Genomic DNA, 24,101 nt, shown 5'->3' with positions numbered 1-24,101 from the left:
GTAGCTATGTAAAGGCATTCACTTGCATCTAAATTTTGCTCTGGGTGGGTTGTAGCAGTGAATCTAGTGGGAGGGAAAGGTGGAGGAAGGAAGGAGCTGTTGTATTTGGCGGCGGGACTCAGGTAGAGGAAACTGCTACAACCCGGGAAAGAAGTGAAAAATACAAAGAGGAGACGAGTTCCCACACGCAGCCCATGTCAGTGGCCTTAAATGTGCTCGGGAAGCAAGAACCTGGGTCAGGGGTGTGACCTCGCTTTTGAAACCTGTGTCTGAGACAGCTACAGGTTTTATTAGGGACCTGGGAGACCAGTCGAGTTTTTGATCTTGAAATCCTTATTTTTATTGAGGGAGAGAGCTTGGGTTCAGACTAGATTACAAATGCTGCGCCCACGTTCGCTTTGGCCTCTTCCACAACCTCCCGCCACCCCCCAGAAGAGCAGAGACTTCTAGGTTAAGGGTGAGCTAACCACTGCTCACCCACAGCCGAGGCACCCAGGCAGGGGGGCTCCCAGGCCCTCGGCGAAGGCTCCCCCGCCCCCAGCCCCGCAGTGCCAGAGGTTGGGGCCACCGGCGAGAGCCCAGCTGGGGGCAGAACTCCCACTGTCCGCCTCCTCCCCCAGTGGCCCGCACCCGCGGCCCGGCGAGTGCCGGGAAAACACGATCGCCAACCGAGGCGTAAAACGAGCCGCTAGCCACCTTGGAGATCATCTGATCCAGCCCCTCGGTTTCCCGGGCGCGGAGTGGGCGCGCCAGCCAGCGCAGCGCGGTGACCTGAACCCGAGGTCCCGCCGCCCCCGCCCCTCCCCGGCTCCCCGGTCGTTTGGCTAGTTTGTTTGTCTCGTTTTTAATTTCTCCGAGGCCAGCCAGAGCAGGTTTGCTGGCAGCGGCGCACCTCCGGCAGTCACGCGACCAGCCAATCTCCGGGCGGCGCTGTCGGGAGTCGGCGCGCGCGCGCGCGCGCGCGGGCGGGGACGCGCCGGGCCACCTTAAGGCCGGGCTTGCCAGCCGCGGCGGGGCGGCTCCCGGCGCCGCAACCAATGGATCTCCTCCTCTGTTTAAATAGACTTGCGGTGTCAATCATTTTCTTCTTCGTCAGCCTCCCTTCCACCGCCATATTGGGCAACTAAAAAAAGGGGGCTCGTCTTTTCGGGGTGTTTTTCTCCCCCTCCCCTGTCCCCAGAGCCTCGCCGCTCCGCGACTCCGACGCCGCCAAGGTTTGGAGAGCCGCTCGGTTGGCGGGACCCGCGGGCTCGCAGCAGCCCGGGACCTGGACTGGCTTTGCCACCCCCCTCCTCTCTCCTCTCCCCTCCCCTCCCCGCCCTCCCGCTCGCCGGTACACTTGAGCGGCGGCGGCTCGGCTGCCTGGCCGGGGCTTCCCCTCACCCCTCCCCCAGAGCCAGCGCGCCCCTGACGCTCGGGCAGTTACTTGTCCGTGTTTGTTTCTCTTGGCTCGGAGCGCAGTCGCAGGGCTTATAAGAGGGGTTCGGGCTGGGTCGGGGCGTTTTGTTTTGTTCAGTTTTGTTTTCGGAGAGCGCGCGCGAGGCGGTTGTAGAGACCCGGGAGGAAGATGTCAAACGTGCGAGTGTCTAACGGGAGCCCGAGCCTGGAGCGGATGGACGCCAGACAGGCGGAGTATCCCAAGCCCTCCGCCTGCAGGAACCTCTTCGGCCCGGTCAACCACGAAGAGTTGACCCGGGACTTGGAGAAGCACTGCAGAGACATGGAAGAGGCAAGCCAGCGCAAGTGGAATTTTGATTTCCAGAATCACAAGCCCCTGGAGGGCAAATACGAGTGGCAAGAGGTGGAAAAGGGCAGCTTGCCCGAGTTCTACTACAGACCCCCGCGGCCACCCAAAGGCGCCTGCAAGGTGCCGGCGCAGGAGAGCCAGGATGTCAGCGGGAACCGCCAGGCGGTGCCTTTAATTGGGTCTCAGGCAAACACAGAGGACACACATTTGGTAGACCAAAAGACTGATACATCGGACAACCAGACGGGGTTAGCGGAGCAGTGCCCTGGGATAAGGAAGCGACCTGCTACAGATGGTAATGACCCTTCCCCAAGCAGAAAATGTCTGTCTGTCTGTCTGTCTGTCTGTCCGTCCGGGGCACCGCTTTGCCTGCTTGAGGGTCTTAACCTCAGCTTTTTATTTGTTTGTTTGTTTGTTTGTTTATTATTCATTTATTTATTTACTTACTTTTGTAGCGTATTCTGATTTAGCTTGCGGGGAGCGAAGTGGCCTAATCTTGGGTTTTAAATGCTATCCGGCTGACTGCTTGCCTGTTTATTATTTTTAAGTCGGGAGCCTGAGATGGTATTATCTGATAATTTCTCTAACCGAAAACATGGCAGTTCCTCCCCGCTAGCCAGCGGTGGGTCTGTGACAGCGTTGGGATGTGTATCCACGGCCTCCGTCTTCGCAATGGACAGAGAGCTTTGGGGCGTAGAATACACTTTCTGTTATGTGAAAACAACCTCATTCTGTGCCCTTAAAGGCCACTGGGAATGACGGGTCCAGGATTGTGGGTGGAGGTGTGGGTTTTTCATCCCCTACCTATTGTGCCAACTTCTGTCAGCCATTGTTTTTCCAATAAAGATTGTGTGTTCTTTTTAAAATTCCCTCCTGCCCTTAGATTCCTCTCCTCAAAACAAAAGAGCCAACAGAACAGAAGAAAATGTCTCAGACGGTTCCCCGAACGCGGGTTCAGTGGAGCAGACGCCCAAGAAGCCTGGCCTGAGAAGACGTCAAACGTAAACTCCTCGGTGGGTTGATGGCTAGGCGCAAGTAACTTACATCCCGAAATGGGCTTTCAAACCCCAAGATAACCTGATCTTAGTGGTTGCTGGCAGATTATAGAGTTTGTGGGCTTTTGTTTTTGTTTATATTTTGTGAGGTCAAAAAATAGGAATGGGAAAGGCTGGGGCATCACTGGATTCCGGGGTACTGTGGTGCTTCACGCTTTCCACGTCCTGACATCATTTTTCCTTGAAACATGGAATGACTAGACCAAGTGTCCTCGGCAACTACTTGTGACCAAGGCCCAATGGATAGAAGGCCGATTAATTCCCTGTGAATCCCACCAAAACCTGTTGGGGAACAGTAGGTTCTTAACTTCTTCTGAACAAGAACTGGGGTATGCCCCAGTCTCACTTCATGAGAGTTCATTTCCCAGGGATTCAAGTTGAGTCTGTAACAGATTTCGAGCCATACGTAGGAAAACGGCAAGTAAATGATTAAAATTTGAGGGAAAAGTTAGGTACAAATGGTTCCTATTTGGTTAACCGAATGGTTACATGCTTTTATCTTTATCGTTTTCATAAACTGCCGCTTTCCCTGTTTTCTTACAAGTTTTGGGAACAGGAAAGGAACCCTGTGTATTTAAAAAAACCAAACCGGAAACCTCAAAAATACTAAGGTTCCTACAGAATTTCTGATGATAACTTCCGAAGTCACAAAGCAGAAGTTAAATTAACTCTGCTGGAGTAAGCAATCCAGGAACACGTCAGCATGTGTATGCTAACTGTGCTATAACAGGATGATTTGGATATTTTAGGGGAAACTGTGAATAGTCATAAGGGCCGGCAAGGGCAGGTCTACCCCACAGAAGAGAAGTGGAGATTTTTTTCCATCTACTAAAATCTGGTCAATATGGACAGCTAATTTGAATAATTCAGCCCTCAACTTACCGTGGATTGGCTATCCATAATGATCAAAGTGCATATGTTAATAGTTTGTAAACTTCTTACTGATAAGAACCGTGACCTCTCCCCCCCCCCCATCCCCCCCCCATGCACTCATAGCTTAGCACATAAAGAGATTTTAGTACATGTTGATCCTGGCTTTTAAAAATCCTCATTTATAAAAAAAAAAATAAAGGAACCTAGAGATTAAGGTGAGATTCAAGTTTGTTGTGTTTTTAAATCATAGTGTCATATATATGACTTCTTCACACACATCTGGCATTTTTCAAAGGTTATACAGAACATCACTATAGGACTTCTATATTACAGCTGTATACGAAGTGGGAAAAGTGGATGAAAAAAATTTTCTGAAGCGACCTGCAGCTTGGGACTTGTGGTTTGTGACCTGAAGCTTAGCTCATCAGATGAGCCACAGTGAATCACACCTATTGGATTTTGATCTGGTCCCATTCTGACATAGAGAGAGGCATTTATTAGTAAACATTGCCAGTTCAGAGAATACTAGAAATAATGGTAAGGACCTCCTCAAAAGCATTCTTGTGTATATTTTGCATATGACTGAGAAACAATAATATTTTGAAAAAAAAAGTTAATAGAATTTTCTTTGGAGAGCATTTATAAGTTACAGTTCCACTTATTTTTCAAATTTAGAAAACTTTGATACTCTTAAGTGTTACAGTTTCTTAATTCTCCTTTCTTTCTCACTGTCTTTGACCCCGATTCTCTAGACCAGGGTTTCTCAACCTCTGCACTATTGACATTTTGGGCTGAATAATTCTTTGTTGTGGGAGGCTGTCCTGTACATTAGTAGAATGTTTGGCAGCAGCCCTGGCCTTTCCCAACAGATGCCAGTAGCAACCTCCCACCCCCAGTGTGACAACCTAAAATGTCTCCAAACATTGCCACACGTCCCCTGGGGGACAAATCTCCCCACTGTTGAGATCCCACTCCTCTAAACAAAAATAAACAACACGGAGAAAAGTAAAAAATCCAGTGAAGGAAACGTTGGATGGAGAGGACTATGGTCATCAGCTTTTAGTACACACTTTCTTTTCCATTGCTCAGGTATTTCACAACTAAGACAGTGACGAAATAATTCCTGTACTTTATTGGTAATGCTATTCTAGTGCTTTTTCTCCTAATTCTTTCTTCTTGTTTCTTTTGCAGAATTAAGAGCATGTTTCCTTGTTTATCAGATACATCACTGCTTGGTGAAGCAAGGAAGATATAAATTAAAAATTTTAAATACATATCGCGGACTCCATGGAGTGGACATCCTGTATAAGCACTGAAAAGCAACAACACAATAACACTAAAATTTTAGGCACTCTTAAATGATCTGCCTCTAAAAGCATTGGATGTAGCATTGTGCAATTAGGTTTTTCCTTATTTGCTTCATTGTACTACCTGTGTATATAGTTTTTACCTTTTATGTAGCACATAAACTTTGGGGGGAGGGACGGCAGGGTGGGGCTGAGGAATTGGCGTGAGGGGGGGGGTTCTGAAGAGCTTGCTTCCATTTAGAGCAAGGAGAAAAATATTTGACTTGCATGAAGAGAAGCAGTTTTGGGGAAGGGTTTGAATTGTTTTCTTTAAAGATGTAATGTCTCTTTCAGTGAAAACTGATAATTCATTTTTAAAAAATCATCCAAATTTGTACACTGGTTGCAAGTAATTGTTAATTTTTTTGTACATGAAGCTTTTTCTCATTTGGGAGCCCTGATGATTCCGTTATGTAGTGGCAAATGGCTTTTTTTTTTTTTTTTAAACAAAAAACTATCCTCTTATTCCCCCCGCCCCCCCTTCAGTTTCTCTTAAAATTGGAATTTACCATTTAATGATTCAGCAGTTAGGTAATCCTTTCAGGTAATTCTGGGCAAGTATCGGGTGTATGGGGGGAGTTCTAAATGCTCAGATTTAACCATCTAATTTTTATCAGGTTTGCTGAGAAGATTTAATTTTCTTTGGACTTTGAGCTGTGTAGACACAGTCAAAATAATTCTAATACCTTGGATATTTTTTAAACATCTTTCAGTAACTTCACATAAAAATAATGAAATAATTTTAATTTAAAGGTTCTCATTTTATTTGTTAATTTGCCCCAAGGAAATGGTGTTTTTAAAGGAAAGTGCATATAGAGAAAAGCATACGTGGAATTACTGAAATGGATACTACATCTTTAAACAGTATTTTTACATTGCCTGTGTATGTGTATGAAACAAAACCATTTGAAGTGTACCTGTGTACATAACTCTGTAAAGACACTGAAAAATTATACTAACTTATTTATGTTAAAAAGAGATTTTTTTTTTTTAATCTAGACCATATACAAGCCAAAGTGGCATGTTTTGTGCATTTGTAAATGCTGTATTGGGTAGAATAGATTTTTTCCCTTCTTCTGTTAAATAATATGGCTATGCTTAAAAGGTTGCATACTGAGCCAAGTATAATTTTTTGTAATGTGTGAAAAAGATGCCAATTATTGTTACACATCAAGCAATCAATAAAGAAAACTTCCATAGCTATCAAGTTGAACTGTAATGTGCTTTACTAAGCTTTGAGGTATTTGACCTGGCATTATGGGTGTATTTACACAAATATAACACGAAGTGGCAAATATCTTGATAATTTAGGCCCACATCTCAGATGATGTTTATGTGGTTCTGAATGTGATAGTATTTTCCACTTAGTTCTGTATGCGTGAACAAAGCTTTAGACGTGGAAAGCCACATTTTCATATAAATAAGATTGTCAAATCTCCATTAGTTCCAATATTTATATCTTCTAGGATATGTGTCCGACTCAAACATTTTTACCTAAGTGTAGACTGTTCATACATTTGCAGGACTGAAAATGAAAGTAACATGGTGACTTCTCTAAATTCTGTATTTACACATGCAAGTGTTGTGAGAAATTAGAGCGATTGTTCAGACCACCTAATCTACACCTCTTGTCAAAAATATTTAGATATATATAGGTCCTTTAGAAATTGGAATTCCACACTAATTTAGACGGAACAGGTATTCTTCAAACTGGTCATAACAAATCCTTCAATTTTGAAATTTCCTGGTTATAATCTACACAACCCAAGACTGGTTAATCTAAATACCAAATCTGAGGGTTTGGGGCCCATGTTGACGTGGCAGAGGTAAGATATTTTTTACTTTAATAAAAACTTAGACAAGGTATTTTAAAGTCAAATTTACTAAAAATGATTCCTGTTATTACACATTCTCTTAAAAATGTGGCTAAGGTGTAAATTTTTTTTTTCTAGGATTCTGCAAATGGTTAAATCGCAAACATTTGAACTTGGATTAAATTGTTTACCTGAAATACTAGCATTTACATTATTGCACCCCAAAGGGGGCTCTACACAAGACAGTTAAAACTTATTTTGACCTGAAGCTGTTAAAGAAAAAAAAAAAGAAGAAAGCAAAGCAAAAAAAAAAAAAAAAAAAAAAAAAAAAAAAGCAGAGTTGACTCTCTTCGGCTGCCGGGAAGGAGAAAAGAAGGTCCTTTGGTGGCGGAGCTACATCTTCCAAGTAGGTATTATTTTAATTAAAGGCTAAAGGTGTTTTTGTGATTCTATTCAAAACACGCATACAGGGTGTTTTTCAGGAAGACACTGAGAAAGCAAGAAAAACAATTCAAAATGGGGAGGAAGGAATGGAGAGTCAGGAAATAATGAAATAAAATTAGTTTCTCTGAACCAAAAAGAGTACTTAAAAAGTGTCTCTAACAGAGGAAAAAATCCTCTTAATTGCTGCCTGCACCCTATTTTCCTTCCCTCAAGCGGCATCCTTAATGTGAATTTTTAGAGACTGCGTTTTAGGAGTGTAGGGCCAGGAAGAAGTGGATGCTCGCCGCGCCAGGCACGTTCACAGAAACGCAGCCCCCAAGTCACCGGGTGGATCCTTTACACGTCTGTGTCAACTCTCCAAGTGCGTCCCCGAGATTCGGAGCGTCCCTTCCCTGGTCCCGGACCGCTGGGCCCGCCGCGGGCGTCCCTCTGAGGGGTCGCGGCAGCCGGCGCCAGCCAAACCCTGCTCCGCTCCCCCGGCCACTGCGCCGTCGTCTCCCCAAACTGCCCCGAAGCCCCGCTCCCGCCTGCCGCGGCAGTTGCGGCGTCGGGCTGGCTGGCGCCCCGCGACGAAAAGGCCATCAAGTCTCGCTGCATTTCTGCCACTTGCAGCGCCCGCGCCGCCGGGGTGGCTGCGCGCAGTTCCCGCGCTCGGGGCGCCCCGCAGGCCGTGGAGGGCGGCTGCTCCCCGGCCCGCGCAGCGGCGCGGGGCGGTTTCTCGGAAACTTTCCTCCCTCATCATCTCTCCTCTGGGTTGAGAAAGAAGCGGAAGCCCCTACTTCTCTCCACAGTCAGACCCTCTACACCAAGCACCCTGCCATATTCCAGATCGGTGGGGGGGATCTGAGCGAAGGGGAGAACCTTTCCGAATCTTCGGACCCTCCGGGGCAGCAGCCCGCTCCCACCCCCACCCTGGGCTCCAATGATCCGCAGCCCCGCGCATTTCGAAAGGCTTCCCGGCTCGCCGGCGGCCAAGGAGGACCGCAGCGACGCGCAGGAGGGGCCGAGCGCCACAGCCGCTTGCGGGGTCGCTTCCTCCTTTACAGCCGTTTTGCAAAATCTAGCTCCCCCCACCCCCACCCCCCATCGCATCCCCAGCTGTCCAACGCGTCGGACTGGGGCAGGGAAGAAATAGGAAAACGTGGGGCCAGGGGCATGACTGGGGGACAGAAGGGACCGTAAAAATCCACAGGATGGGAGCGGGGCGCGCGGCCTTTCAGGCCCCGGTGCGCCCACCGCCCCGGCCGCGCCAGGCGACCTTTCCCGGCGGCCGGGAAACGCCGTCTTCGCCATTTCATCTTCATCATTGTGAGCGTAACACTTGCTCTTCATAAGCTTTTTAGGACTGAAAAAGGTGTTTTAAAAGCCTATCTGGATCTCCAATCTGTTTTTCAGAGTGCGAATTTCTTTTTTAAATTTGCCATCTCTTTTACCTGAGCCACACCCTACGCCCGCTCCCCTCCCTCCCTGCCAACAGTAAGGTAAAAATCCTGTAAGCGAAACTGGGGAGGGGGGCGGAGGCAGAGAAGCAGCGCCCACAGTCAGGCTAGATCCCCCCACCCCCGCCTCATCCACGGCGGGGTAAGGGGGAGGAAACCTCCCGGATCTTGGCTCGCGTGGGGGTGGGGTGGAGTGGGGTGGGGTCAGCCTCAGTCAGACCCTGCAGAAGCGAAAGTATTTACACGGACACTCAAGTCCCAGGCCTGTCTCGCGTGGGGACACACAGTAGGCAGGAATCAGAAAGCACAAAATACAACAAGAAATCGATGCGTGTTGGGCGCGAAGCGTCGACGCGCCTCAAAGGAACGCTAAGAAAAGGCAGGGAGAAGGGCGCGCAGCCGGGACGCGGGGCCGGGGGATTGCATCATTGCAGCTCCCCCTCCAGAAAATGGGCTCCGAACCGCGGCGACCATCATGGCGCTCGGGTCGGGCCGCGCTTCCCGCGCGCCTTCCCCGAGCGCTCGGGCCGCGGGCACCGAGCCCCAAACGAGCGTTTTGCAAACATTTACCCCCACCCTCCTCCCAAGGGCGCCGGTTCCCCCCCCCCCCCCCCGCTTCCTTTTGTGTGCCCGCGTATGTGAGTGCGTGCGTCCGTCCGAGTGTGTATAGGACTAGGGAACTTGAAGATTATTTTTTTCCTCTCTTTTTTCCCTCCCGGGCTGGTGGTTGTAAACTTGATTGGCATTGGCTGCGCCCACTGACCCCTGCGCCGAGTCCACTGAAAATTTAAGGTGGATCCGAAAGGCTCCAGCTTCTCGCGCTTTAGCTGGTTTGGGAGGAAAGGGAAGGAAAAAAAAAAAAAAAAAAAAAAAAAGCCCCAAACCTTGCGCCCGGCGCGTTTTCACGAATCCCCTGCGGTACCAGCCCCCGCGCCCGCCCGCCGCGCTCTTCCTCCGCCCACCTCCCGCTCCTTCCCCATTGGCCCGACGGTGCAGTTTGAATTTTTTTTTTTGGATGCTTGTTTGCTTGTAAAAAATACGGTACCCCACATCGTGTGACGAAACCTATTTCGGCGCCCCGAACTGGGGAGCTTCAGCTGGTTCTGGGGAGGAGGGTGGGCGGAGCATCTGTCTGTTCCAAAATTTTGCCCCAAAGTGCCGTTGACAGGGTGCAGGCGGGTGGGGGAGCGTGGGGCCGCGGTAAACAAACCCGAGCAGCTTTGGCGGGGGCAGAGATGTAGTATAAAACGTTAATGGATGTCCGGGGCACGCCGTTTCGCCGGCTGCTGGCCAGAGGTGCTAGGGAGGCGCTGACGGAAGCCCAGGAGAAGATGCACCTTCCCCTGCCTTGGAAAGGTAGACTTGGGGAGGGAGGGGGCTGGGGATGAAGGTGGCCCGGAAAAGAGCACCTTACAACCTAGAGGAAAAAAAAAAAAAAAAAGAAAAGAAAGAAAGAAAAAGAAAGAAAGAAGAAAGAAAGAAAAGAAAAGAAAAGAAACGAAACCGGGGAGATGTAAAGACAGATCAGGTCTATTATTTCAAGTGCTACCCAGCCAGATTCCATCATAATTCAGCCAAGTCGCTGTCATTTTTATTGAAAAAATTTAAAGGAAGTTTTCTCTCTTTGATTTCCAGAGTGCTTTTGAGTAAGGAAAACGTTAAAATAAAATTGAGAAAAAAATTAAGAAAGGAAATACGACTTTTCAAGTGCCTTTTGATTTCTGGGTCTGGAAATTAATTCTTTTGATAAAGTACTTTAAGATTTAGGAGAATGTTGGTTGTATTACGGGTCTAATAGAAACGATATCCTGCATTAATTGTAACTCAATTATGTTTTACTTTGCTGTGAAAATTTCAAAAGTTTATAGTAATTCAAATTACTCTCTAAATCACTCTATTTTCACATTGGTGAAACTAGCATATATGCATACATTTTGGGAGTCTCTTACTCTTGTGGCAGTGTAACTAATGATTTTAACCTGACGTCCAGCCCCAGCCTTCAGTCTTAACAGCTCTTAACTCCACTTCCCCAGCCATTTTTTAGTTCTTACCTCCTCCAGTCTTTCCTAACCCAATCAATCCTTTACTTACACAACCTGACTTGGACCACCATAAACTAACCTGCCTGTGCCCTTAGTAAGGAATTTGTTTGAGTTAAGAAAGTCCCCAGATGGACTGGCTAGCCTTAGGAAGTAGTGAGCTCATCATCCCTGGAAGTGTGAGTCAGGCACTAGTCTGGATGACCCCTTGATAAGGACATTGTAGACAGGAGACAAATATCAAGTGAGTGTGAGGACTAGTTACTTCCAAAGTCTGTTCTAGACCCTTGAGATATGGTATTTCCAATCTTGGACTTTATGGATATTCAATAAATTAAGCAATTTTCCTTGAGTTGCACTCAAGGAAGATTTCTTCTAGAGTTGTACCTTCCAATATGGTAGCCAGAAGCCATATGTAGCTATTGAGCATTTGAATGTGGCTCGTCCAAATTGAGATGTAACTGAAATATACACCAGGTTTCCAAGAATTAGTATGAAAAAGAATGTTAAATATCTCAATAATTTTTGTATTGATTACATGTTGAAGTGATCATATTTTTGATACATTGGATCAAATAAAAATATGAAATTTAATTTTATCTGTTTCTTTTCCCCCTTTTTTTTAGTGTGGTTACTAGACCATTTTAATTTGCGTATATGACTCCCATTATATTTCTGTTAGACATTGCTGTTCTAGACCAACACCTATGATCACTTGAAGCACTATCTTTGAGAGTAGCTGGTAACTTCCAATTGCCGTCCTAACTTCCCAACTGAAAGCAAGGCCCAAACTCAGCCTCTGGAAACTTTAAAAAGAATTCTGCCAACACCGAACACCTACTGTTTCATCTTTAACACTTAGTATTGGGTTTGGGCCCAGACTATGGACCTATGGTACAGATATGTCTGATTGAATCTGACTTGATAACAGCTTTCCACATTATGTGAATAGAGAGAGACACTGGGGAATCCAATATGTTAGGAATGATGCTGGGAAGCAATTTAGACACCAAACAAAGCCTCCACAGGTAACTTTTCACTACTTGTCACTCTTTAGTGGAGAGGAAGGCAGGGGGCAGATGGAGTAAGGTTCTCATTCTGTGGATGTATCTCTAATGGAAGACTTGAACAAATGAAAGGGTGTCCCATATTCTTGGATAGAAATACTCAAGATGATAAAGGGGATAATTAAATTTATGCTTTTATATTAAATTCTGTTAAGTTCTGATTATCCTATTCCATTCCATTGTTTTATTTGTTTATGCACTCAGGACTATATTATTTTAATTACTGTAATTTTATTTCTGGTAACACTAATATTCTACATCCAACCAGTCCCTTTAATCTGCTTTTTTCCCAGAATTTTCCCAGAATTTGGCTGCTTTTGCTTGACTTTTTTCCTATTTGGTTTTAAAATGAATTTGTCTAGCTGGAAATGTAATTCCTACTAGCATTTAAAAAAAATGGAGTGGGATCCTTCTCCCATACTTTATACTAGGATCGATTCCTGAAGGATTAAAGAAGTGTAAAAACTTACACTTTTTTCCTGAAGTGTAAAAAAATGAAATTAGAGACACACTAGAAGAAACTTCAGGGGACTTTTCAAAAATATAATCTCAGAGCGGGGAAGGTCTTTCTAGGTATGAAACAAAGCAGAATCTATTAAATATAATATTGTTAAATTCAATGACATAAGAGTAAAAATGTTCTGTATGGCAAAGGCTTTTAGAGCAAAGTCAGAGACAATGGCTTGGGGTAGTAGTTGCACAACAACGTGAATATACTTAATTCCACTGAGCTATGCATTTAAAAAATGGTTAGGGACGCCTGGGTGGCACAGTTGGTTTAGCGACTGACTCTCGATCTCTGCTCAGGTCATGATCTCAGGGGTCGGTTCATGAGATCGAACCCCCACATTGGTCTCTGTGCTGACAGCACAGAGCCTGCTTGGGATTCTTAATCTCCCTCTCTTTCTACCCCTCTCCTGCTTGCACTCTCTCCGTCTCAAAATAAATAAATAAACTTAAAAATAAATAAAAAATGGTTAAAGTGGCAAATTATATGCGTATTTAAATACATACATACATACATGCATATATACTTACATACACTTCTACAAGCACACACACATACATATGCACACAACTACTGGAAACATTTTAAAGTCTGTCCATGTTCTGTCTAAAAGAATCTCCTACACAGTGTTCTGTGAATCCTTTGTGAGACATGGGTATGGTGGTTGCACTTCAGGCTCTGAAATCAGACTGCTTGGGTTTGAGTCCCAGTTACCTAACTCATTGCCTATAAGACCTTTTGCAAGTTACTTCACCTTTTAAAGTTTCTATTTCTTTGGCTATATCATGAGAATGCATTTACCTCTCTCACAGGATTATTAATCTATTCAGTGGGATAATGTATGGGCAGTACTTACCGCAGTACCAGTTATATAATAAATACTAATCATTCCATATATTTATAAACCATATAATTAACAGAGACATCCAGTTCTTATCTTGGATTCTCAAGTAACCATCCACAATCTGCTATATTAACCTTGTAAATATATTTCTCAGTTAAAAAAAAATGTTTATTTTCAACAGAGACAGTGCGCTTGTGAATGGGGGGAGGGACAGAGAGAGAGGGAGAGAGTGAGAATCCAAAGCAGGCTCAGCACTGTCAGTGTGAGCCCCATGCTGCGCTTGAACTCATGAGCCATGAGATCATGACCTGAGTCAAAACCAAGAGTCAGATGCTTAACGGACTAAGCCCCCCCAGGCGCTCCTATTTCTCAGTTTTAATTCTCACTTTTTTTTTTTTAAGGTTTTAAATTTATTCAGAGAGAGAGAGTGCACGCACGCACAAGCTGGGGAGGGACAGAGAGAGGGAGAGAGAGAATTTGAAGCAGGCTGGGCACTACCAATGCCAAGCCTGAGCCTGAGCCCGTCATGGGGCTCAATCCTACAAACCATGATGTCATGACCTGAACCAAAATCAAGTCAGATGCTCACCTGACTGAGCCACTCAGGCACCCTGCTGCTGTTACCACTCTTAAGAACAATTTTTTTAATGTTTATTTATTTTTGAGACAGAGAGAGACAGAGCATGAATGGGGGAGGGTCATAGAGAGGGAGACACAGAATCCAAAGCAGGCTCCAGGCTCCGAGCTGTCAGCACAGAGCCCGACGCGGGGCTCAAACTCACAGACCGTGAGATCATGACCTGAGCCGAAGTCGGACGCTTAACTGACTGAGCCACCCAGGCGCCCCAAGAACAATTTTTTATGAAGTATTTAATAAACAGAATTAATATATTGCAAAATATAGTTAAAATGGTCGAATTTTTGTTATGCATACTTAACACAATATTTAAAAAAGCTTAAAAAGTAAGGCATTTGTTCAGTTTAGGGCCATCTCTAATTATCTCAAAAAGGACCTGGTATAGATTTGTTTGTGGTACTAAATCAATCACATACACACACACACACACTCACACAAATACAATGGCAAACTGGGAAAATGTTCACAACCCATATACTGAAGGGCTAATTTCCCTGATAAGTATGAAGTTCCTACAAATCAATGAGAAAAAGCAAACCAACAGAAAAATAAGAAAGGATATAAACACAGTTTTCAGAAAGAGAACAAAAGGCTCTTAAAATATGAGAACATACTCAACTGTAGCTTAAAACTATTGGGATATAAATTACATATAGAATACATAAGTTTAGGCAAATATATTCACAATTAGCATCACTCAGATACAAAGATGGCCATCATCCTTTCTTGATAGTTTAACCTTTGCTTCCCTCCTTTCTATCCAAGGCTGAGTGATTTTTTTTTTTTTTCCTGGCTTCATTGGTGACCAGAGAAGCAAAGAGTTTGCATGTGTGGAAGCCATGACCACCTTTCAAATTCAGTGTAAGATTCCTCTCAATCCAAACCTGCTAGTCTTTGGCTTAGTGCCATCACCTTTTTTTGCCCATAGACATTCCCCTGAATCAGCCTCCTTTTTTTTTTTTTTTTTTTTTTTTAAAAACACTATGGCCAAGTGGATTTATTTTATGTTTGCAAGTTTGGTTCAACATTTGAAAATCAATATAACCTACCACATTAACAGTCTAAAGAAAAATCGTAAATCATATCAGTTGATGCAGCAAAAGTACTTGGAAAAATCCAACATCCTTCATGATAAAAACTCAGCAAAAAAAGGAGTAGAAAACTTCCTAAATTGGATAATGAACATCTCCAAAAATTACCTAGGGCTAACATGATACCTACTGATGACAAACTGGATGCTTTACTACTAAAGCTGAGAGACAGCAAAAATATTATCTCTTAACACTCCTATTCAACATCATACTAGAAGTTCTAGCTGAGTCAGCCTTTTAAAATGAATACAACCACCTTTTTGACACATTTCATCCATTTCTGCTTAAAAAAATTTTTTTAATGTTAATTTATTTTTGAAAGAGAGAGAGACAGTATGAGCAAGGGAGGGGCAGAGAAAGAGGGAGACACAGAATCCGAAGCAGGCTCCAGGCTCTGAGCTGTCAGCACAGAGCCTGACTTGGGGCTTGAACTCACGAGTTGTGAGATGAACTGAGCTGAAGTCAGACACCCAACCGACTGAGCCACCCAGGTGCCCCCATCCATTCCTGCTTTTAATTTCTATATATCAGCTGGTAATTTGAGCTGATAAGTCATCACCTTAACTGGCTTTTGCTTCAACTTCTCTATTCTCTGAAAAGCTTCAAGCAGAATTTATTATATGATAAAATGCAAAATGTCAAATCAGTAGAGAGAGACTATATTATGGAATAAATGGTGTTAGGTTATAGGGTTATAGCCAACCACATGGGAAAAATGTTAAATCTCTCCCCTGCCCCTCCCCACGCGCGCGCGCGCGCGCACACACACACACACACACACACACACACATTATATTTTACATTATATACTGTGGGTTTACTTTTTGATTTAACAATTCATCTTCTACAAGTTTACTTTTGGGAAATAATGACTAAAGATATATTTACCAGAATGACTATTGTGAAGTTATATATTTGATTATAAAAAGAAACAAAAAAGTAAACAACTGAACAACTCCTTAGATATAGGAATGTGGGATTGATTATTTGAATATGGTATATCCAAGAATGACACAGATTGCAGTCATTAAAACACCCCAGGTAGCTTTATCTACGTTAATACGGAGAGTTGTCAATAATATTAAAGCAGGCACAGAGCAATATTTATGGTATGACCTCATTTTTGTAAACAGTTTTTAACAAGAAATAACTATAAACATGTTTCAAATTTGAAAAATAATTATCCTTACAGTTCTTTAATGCAGAATAAGTTTCTCTTTGTGTCTTAGTCTCTTTTCTCAGACATTGGCGGAGAACAAGCATTTCTATAATGCCTATTCCCTCCTTTTCTGTCTGTTTCTGTCTAGTTTCAGATATCAGTAAATCCATATATGAATTATGAGGAGCGTGTGTCTTTGGGTATATGGTTTTCTTTCCAGGGCACACAAACGAGGTATAAATATCATTCCCATTAACTCGGGAATATCTTAACAAACCATGGAAAATTGAGCCAATTCCATCTTTTTTGGCACAAGGGATCCTGTGGGTAACATTATCCCAAACCTCACATTCCTAGATCTTTGGGATTTGGCACACCCAGGGATTCTGCCCGGAATTCAACAGATTAACTAACTCCCTGTCTTAGTTTTGTTATGTAGGACGTAGTGCTCAGGAGACTGTTTTAAATTTCTAGTTTGCTAACCAGACCAATCTTGAGCTGTCACTCTCCATGGGACTGGTTTGAGGCAAATCTTAGGATCTCAGAATACCAGGTATGGAAGATCACTGCATCCAGTGTTCATTTTACAGACGAAAATATTCTAATCCTTGATTTCCTGTAAAGTGGGGAAGTTAAACAAGTTGATTTATAGGTTCCTTCTGGCGCACAATTCTGTGATTTCTGTTTCCTAGTCAGGATCACGTAGTCTATCCCTGCGGATCAGGTTATTTTCCAGGGAAGCTAGAATCCTGATTTTTGGCTGAAAACCACATATTCGCAGGAGTCAAAGGAAGATGCTAGTACAACAGTACAGGCTGAACGGTGGACATTTATTATCTTGCTTCAAAAAAAAGCATGTGATAACTTCATGGTTGCTTAGTGACGCCAAACACTGCTTCATTGTTGCGTGCTAAGGGCCAGGCTCCGTTTTCTGCTAAGGGCCAGGCTCTGTTTTCAGCGTAACAAATGGGAGCATTGCCCTCTTCAGGCTGTTGGAGGAGATGGACAGGGCATCACAGCCATGATTCTTACATGCAGTTTAGGTGAGTGTTCTGAAGGATAAGTGTTGTGAAGGGATCTCAAAGATTCTGTCTTGTGTTCCCATGGTTTGGGCCCCATACAAAGGTGTCTAGCTGAGCGAGCAAAGGGGGGCTGAAATCCAAACTCTTTCCCCTAGCCAGCCTGTGTTCACCAAAAAGAAACAAGTCTTGAAAAACCTGTCTCTCCACGAGGGGCCTTCTGTCGTTGGTTGCCATGTAGGATGCTGTAAGCATTAGAAACAGGGGGCCTAACCTAGTGGTGGCGGCTAGGAAGGCTCTCGTAAGGAAATGACCTTCAGCTGAGATCTGGAGGCTGAGCGGGAGTTAACCAGTCTAAGGAAGGAGGGAAGAAGAGAGACCCAGGCTGAGCCAGTCCAAAGCTCCAAGGCAGGGAAGGACTTTGAGGAAGTGAAGAAAGGTGCTTGTGGCTGGGAGTGAGTGCTGTGGGGGAGCTATGGGCAAGTCCAGATGGGCTTTTGAAGGAAGCCACATTAGGAATTCTGCACTTGACTTTAAGAGCAATGGGAAGCCATTGGATACTTGAAGAGACTTGTGCAGCTTCAGTTAAACTTGCTTATTTCCTCATTTTATCTAATTCTGGTCAAAGCCCTTAGTCTTGATCAGGATTATTTCCATAAGAGGTGGGCGGCACCTGGGTGGCTCAGTCGGTTAAGTGGCCGACTTTGGCTCAGGTCATGACCTCCCAGTCCATGGGTTCAAGCCCCACATCAGGCTCTGTGCTGACAGCTCAGAGCCTGAAGCCTGCTTCAAATTCTGTGTCTCCCTCTCTGTGCCCCTCCCCTGCTCACACTCTGTCTCTTTCTCTCTCAAAAATAAATAAACATTAAAAAAATTTTAAAAATGTCCATAAGAGGTGGGAAAGAATGTTTAGGCTTGCACCTTTTTATTTTTTATTTTATTTTTTGGGGGGAGAGAGCCAAGTGGGGAAGGGACAGAGAGAGGGAGACAGGATCCGAAGGAGGCTTCGTGCTGACAGGCTGACAGCAGCAAGCCCAATGTGGGGCTGGAACCCACGAACTGTGAGATCATGACCTGTAGGCTTGCACCTTTATGTTTCTCTGTGATGCTGTTTAAACATACATCATATGAAACACATTTTAAAATTGGTTTCAGGGGCACCTGGGGACTCCCCTGCTCGTGCTCTGTCTCTCTTTCTCAAAAACAATAAACACTAAAAACAAAAAAAACAAAAAAACCTGGCTTTGGGGCGCCTGGGTGGCTCAGTCAGTTAGGTGTCAGACTTCGGTTCAAGTCATGATCTCACGGTTTGTGCGTTGGAGTCCCATGTCAGGCTCTGTGCTGACAGCTCGGACCCTGGAGCCTGCTTTGGATTCTGTGTCTCCCTCTCTCTCTGCCCATCCCCCACTTGCTCTCTCTTTCTCTCTCCCTCAAAAATAAATAAATATTAAAAGAAAAATCCTGGCTTCAGTAAATGAAGGGGACACGAAGTCCTGGGACCATCAGGGGGGATACTGGCCACAACTAATATATTGCAGCTTCAATGCAGGACTCCTCTCCTCCTCCTGGAAAATACTATGGCCTGCTGTGGGTCTTTAAATGATGGAGCTGAAGAAGTGAATCTCACCACTTTGCCTCCACCCACTAGCTGCTTGTTCACCTTGCCTCCTCTTCTCACGAAAGCTGGTTGCCTGACTTGTTTTGGGTGCCGGCCCATGTTTTGCCCTTTGCCGGTACAGGTGGTGTGAATCTTCTAAGCAGGTGAACAGCTTAGAAGTGGATACTGAATCGCTTTCTTCAAATAGCTCAACAGTTTTTGTCTTCCATTTTTCCTGGGTGACTGGATTGAATGTTGACAAATAATTTGGCCGAAGGATTCACTATTTATTGGGTTTTGGAAAGAGACTTCAGAGGAGGGATGATAAAAATGGACAGCCCATGGAGTTGGGTTGTTGTTGTTGTTGTTGTTTTTAACTGAAGCTTAGGAAAAGAGAGACCTCTGCTGGCTAAGCCGATAGAACCACCTGCGTTCATTCGGTTTGCGACCCAGCAAGAAGCTGTCCCTTAAGCTTGTGCGAGGGGGGTTCACAAATTCACTGCTCCCTGTTCATTTCCTCAGCTGTCAACTCAGGTGTTTTTGGAGTGAATCTAAGTGACCTGTAATTCCCAGCCCCAGTCATGGTTGTTTCGGTTTCAGTCTCTAGGAAGAGGGTCGGTCTTCCATACTGCTGGAAAACAAAAGCTCTAAATAGCAGCACCAGGGAGCACCCGGGTCTGAAATCACTCCTACACCTTCTCTTTGTTTCCTTTCTCTTCTCTGCCCTTCACCTCCCCGCCTCCCCTCTGCCAGGAAAACAAATCTTCACTGAAAAGGGAGCAGCCGTGATGGAGAGAGAGGAGGAAGTAACTAACCGCTTATCTGTAGCATATCCTCCACTGAAGATTGTGGCTGGGGGCCCAGAGGTGGGGTTATATATATAACTGAGCAGCACTGGGAACCCCGTGGATAGTGGAGTGGAGCTCCATCATCAGTGGGACACCTGTTACTCCGCTGCAGAAGGTAGAGGTGGTTATATGGGAGAAGGAAGTGGGGGGAATCGTCTCCTTGAGCCCCTGGTTTGTCAGCAACAACAACGATGATGAGTGCCTATCACGTGCCAGGCCCTGGGCCAAGCATGTTACATACCTTAATTCTGCTTCTTGCTTTGCCTCTCTCTTTACGATTAAAAAAAATATATATATTATTTATTTATTTTTGAGACAGAGAGAGATGGAGCATGAACGGGGGAGGGGCAGAGAGAGAGGGAGACACAGAATCGGAAGCAGGCTCCAGGTCGTCAGCCCAGAGCCCGACGCTGGGCTCGAACTCATGGACCATGAGATCCTGACCTGAGCTGAAGTCGGACACTCAACCGACTGAGCCACCCAGGTGCCCCTCTCTCTTCATGATTTTAAAGCCCTCTTTCTCTAGAAAGAAAATTAAAAATAGGTAAAGAATTTAGGACAAAGCCTGCATAAAAATAATAGCTATGTGTGTGTTTGCCATTTTATTAGTATTTTTTCGACTCTGGAGTATCCACCGCCCCGCCCCCCCCGCATAGGAGAAGAGGCCTTCCCTGTGCTGACTGGGCTAAGTCCTAAGCTCACATCCAAGATGACACCTCGGGCCTGTGGTACAGAGCAGCAAAAGGGCCTCTTTGGTCTGGCGCTTTGTTTCCAACGTTGGTTCCACGTCCCGTCTTCCCACACGTCCTGTCTTCCCCTGTCTAACCTGCTCTTGCTCCTTAAACACTCATTCTCGTAGATTTCAACAGCCTTTTCCGGATGGGCTGAAGTAGGAGCTCTTACTATCAAGTAACGTTCACTTTAACGCTGTTGGGGGGACCTTGAATCATCTGGTTCAAGCCCCTCTTTGGGGAAAATTGAGGCCCAGAGAGGTTGTCGGCTGCCCAAAGTTACCCAACTGGGGGGGGGGGGGGGCTGAAGACTGGAACCCAGAGCTGGGGTCTTGATGCGGCACCCTTTTTATGACACCCACGCCGTCCTTGCTGTCCATCGTGCAAGAGATGGTTTTTGACTTTACTTTCTGCTTCTCCTCTCTGGTTGCCTGTCAGCCACCCCCTTTTCTAAGGGGTCCACTCCTTCATACAGCACAGGGCCAACCCGGGGCCAATTAGTACAGCCACCTGTCGGCCGCCGCTCCAAGCAGCCCCGGGGCAGTTTCCCTCCCTCCCCTAAACTAACCTCTTCTGTTTGCACCTTGTTAGTGCAGTAACAAATCACTTGACTCACATTTACCAAGTGACATTCATGGACCTTTTACCCTGCTCTGAAATGCCTATTGATTTTGGCATTCCTGTGCTGCTAGGTAGTCTCGAGTTATATTTCACGCGTGCTTTAAGTTTGTGTGTGTCAGAAGTTGCCTTTACTTATTCTAACGCTGATTCCTCAGCATAACACAGTGCCTTTGACTGGAAACATAGTCTCTTAACCCAACAGAATAAATCTCTAACTCTGGGAATTTTAGTACTGTGGAAAGCCAATTATATGGCTGTTTTAAAGTGGGGTGTCCTCTCTTAAGAGTTTCAATCTGTGCCTTATAGTTTCTAATATGGTGCCCTGGGTCTACTTGTTAACATTTGCCAAAGTTTTGTAAGTGATAAATCGCCCTACTTGAGTACTGCCGTAGAATTTGTTCATTCATGGGGCTGGCAGTTATTTAAAGAGTGTTCCTGAAGTATGCTGGACTGCGTTAGGCCCCTGAAGGCATTTGAAAAAAAGTTTTCGACATCTGCGGCATTTGAGAAAAAGTTTGACATCTGCCTGTCCATCCCCTTCTGGCTGCCTGGAGGGTGGATAAGATGGATGCAACTTGAGGAGGCATCCTTTGTTTCTGAGGATAGAAGGTGCATTGTGGAGCACAAAGATACAGGAACTGTAGGCGATGCCACACCAGCTCTGTACCGCTTATCTCCCGAATTCCTCTAAGTAAAAGAAAAATACACTTTTATCTTGTTTAAGCCACTATTATTTCTGGTCTCTGTTACTAGCTGCCAAATGCAAATCTTAACTGATATAGAAGTCCTTGAGGATTTTTGAGCAAGGGGTTGATTCTGATTGGTAGCTATGCAAGAGCTAGATTTGGGGGGTGGGGGTTGTTCCGGGCCATACAGAGAGATAAAGTTGGCTTGGCAGGTGGGGACGGATAGTTGGGGAGGCTTTGAATGAGGAGAATACAGATCTTGCACAGGGTCATTGATTTCGTTTTTTTCCCCCCAGGACACCTCTGCTGAACTCCTGTTCTATAGCGGTTATTTAAATATGTAGTTACTGAGTGATTTGCCTTGTGCTATCGTCAGGTGGCCTGAAAGCTAGGGAGATTGAGGAGATGGGTATTCTTTGTGTTCTAAAAAGGAGCAGGCAAAAGCTGGCACAGGAAAAGAGTATCAGTGTTACAGTAAAGTGAAGTTACTATGTTTTCTGAACTCCTGCAGACTTTTTCAAGGAAAGGAACTTTTGTTACACGGGACTGTCTAATCAAGATACATTTGAAATGTATCCTTTCCTGGGGAGCAACTGTAAGTAATATTTAAAAAATATATCTTGGAGTAACTTGCAGGGTAGAGATACATTTCATATGCTAAAAATTTCTAAAAGGGGAAAATCTATTAACTTACTCTAAGCTTCACATCACATCTTCCTAGTGAACTTTTCATCTTCAGGTTGGGCAGATAATTTCACATCTTTTAGAAGCCATTTCATTCTTGTTTAAAAGGCTTATAAAAATATAACAGTATAGCTATAATAGAGCATAGCGTTCCTGTGAACTAGATGTGCTAACTTAGTATCTAGGTCTCTGTTTCCTTGAAAATGGGTTGGCCATTCCAAAGTTCCTTCCAAACCCGGCTCAAACAGGTAATTGGAAGCTTACTACAAATTTCAAGGTCCCTTAAGGCGCTGGCCTTCAGTCTTTCTCTCCCTGCACATAGAAAGGCAGATGTGCCCAATGTTACCTGAAAATCCTTGTTCATTAATTATGTCTCCCTGCTCTTTCCTTCATTTGGAAAAAATACATTAGAATGCAAGTAACTGAATAGTAGGTTGTACCTGAACCATCTGTTGCAAACTTCATGCCAGCTCAATTTTAATAGTATCTATGATTGTCCCTCGTTCATAGTGGGAAAAAATAGGGAAAAAATGATTGCAAATATTAGGTTTTGATTTATACCTCCCTGAAGTGCCTAGGTTGAATTTTGCACATAGGCAAAACAATCCCCAATAGTCTGATAAGCAGACGTTCTCTCCCTACAGATAGGTAATAACAGGAACCAACTTTTATGGAGCACTCAATGTGTGCTAAGCCACTTATCTACATTTTTTTCCTTTTAACCCTGACAAAAATTCTGAGAAATAGCTATATCAATGAGGAAACTGAGTTTTTGGAACTAACTCTTGCTCACCGTCACATTAAGCAGCTGAACGAGGGCTCAGATCTAGGTCTCGCTGACTCTTCTGACTCTCGCCTGGGTTTAGAGACTGTCCTGTTATTCTTGTAAATAATCTCAATGAGAACAAGGCCAGCTGGCTCAGTGTGACACTCGATCCCAAATCATTCTCTTTCACTTTCTGCCAGATTGGAAGACTGTATAGTGATTAAATATTTCTGGCCAGCAATGTCTTGCCATTTATGGAAAAATGATACCCCCTAATCTTTAATAATTGTTTCATTAAGAACAAAAACAAAGCTCCTGCTAAACTTTGGAATGACTGTAGGAAAATCTTAGTACTTCTTGCACCTTAGTCTCCCTCTCTCCTCAGCAAGGAAAGAATAGTATCATTTTCCAAAGTTGCTTTAGGAAGAAGACAGAGGATGCTACTTAGTTTTGATCAGTAGACTTTTTTTTTTTTTTTTTTTTTTTTGTGGCAGGCTACAACTACCATGGGACATTTTAAGGTTAGGAAACCCCTTCTTAGGAGATAAGGCCATTTTATGGTAAAAGAGGCTCGGAAGGCCTAAGGAGGGAGGTTAGTATTAAAGCATGAGCTTGCCTCTGAAGATCCATATAGATTCTGGTGTTTCTCCAAGGCCACCTTGTGAGTTAGGTAGGAAGACATGATCCAAGGCTTTATATTTGCTAAACTTGTTTGTGTTAGGTTCCTACCTCCTATCTCATTTGCCTGGGCGGGGGGGCGCCCAACTTGTTTTGGGGGAAGTGTAGCAAGATAAGAGCCAAGTGAAGTTAGCTAATTTGTTAATTTGGTGAGAGGACTCCGTAAAAAGATCATTTCATGGGGTGCCTGGGTGACTCAGTCGGTTAAGCGACCAACTTCATTCAGCTCAGGTCACGGTCTCACGGTTTGTGAGTTTGAGCCCTGCATGGGGCTCTGTGCTGACAGCTCAGAGCCTGGAGCCTACTTCCGATTCTGTGTCTCCCTCTCTCTCTGCCCCTCCCCTGCTTGAGCCCTCTCTCAAAAATAAAATAAAATAAAATAAAATAAAATAAAATAAAATAAAATAA

At 44.6% G+C, this 24,101-nt stretch overlaps 2 protein-coding genes across 12 annotated transcripts in view; both read left to right on the top strand.

The window, feature by feature from the left end:
- The first annotated feature begins 1,040 nt into the window (after window positions 1-1,040).
- On the top strand, window positions 1,041-4,989 carry CDKN1B (cyclin dependent kinase inhibitor 1B). The gene is made up of 3 exons (XM_040488890.1): window positions 1,041-2,042; window positions 2,631-2,760; window positions 4,867-4,989. The coding sequence occupies exons 1-2, from the start codon at window positions 1,568-1,570 to the stop codon at window positions 2,750-2,752; spliced, it is 597 nt and encodes a 198-aa protein (XP_040344824.1). The 5' UTR covers window positions 1,041-1,567; the 3' UTR covers window positions 2,753-2,760; window positions 4,867-4,989.
- Window positions 4,990-7,186: 2,197 nt separating this feature from the next.
- Window positions 7,187-24,101, top strand: part of APOLD1 (apolipoprotein L domain containing 1) — a 62,295-nt gene continuing 45,380 nt past the window's right edge. For 8 of the 11 annotated variants that reach the window (XM_040488886.1, XM_040488884.1, XM_040488878.1 and 5 more), the window contains exon 1: window positions 9,837-10,074. Coding sequence is in view for 2 of the 11 variants with exons in the window: in XM_040488888.1 (XP_040344822.1) it covers window positions 9,972-10,074 (103 nt within the window). In the remaining 9 variants the exon portion in view is untranslated. Of the gene's footprint in view, window positions 7,242-8,885; window positions 10,075-15,355; window positions 17,107-24,101 lie in introns of those variants that run through there. The other 3 variants (XM_040488883.1, XM_040488888.1, XM_040488889.1) reach the window with 3 other exon arrangements.

The sequence above is a fragment of the Herpailurus yagouaroundi genome, unplaced genomic scaffold (assembly GCF_014898765.1).
Source record: "Herpailurus yagouaroundi ecotype Mexico unplaced genomic scaffold, PumYag 166, whole genome shotgun sequence".
NCBI classification, from domain to species: Eukaryota; Metazoa; Chordata; class Mammalia; order Carnivora; family Felidae; genus Herpailurus; species Herpailurus yagouaroundi.
This window is presented reverse-complemented; position numbering and strand designations above follow the sequence as displayed.

Coding starts and splice junctions, on each gene's coding strand:
- CDKN1B (XM_040488890.1), top strand. CDS start 1,568: ATGTCAAACGTGCGAGTGTCTAACGGGAGCCCGAGCCTGGAGCGGATG. Junction 2,043..2,630: donor GAAGCGACCTGCTACAGATG/GTAATGACCCTT, acceptor TCCTGCCCTTAG/ATTCCTCTCCTCAAAACAAA.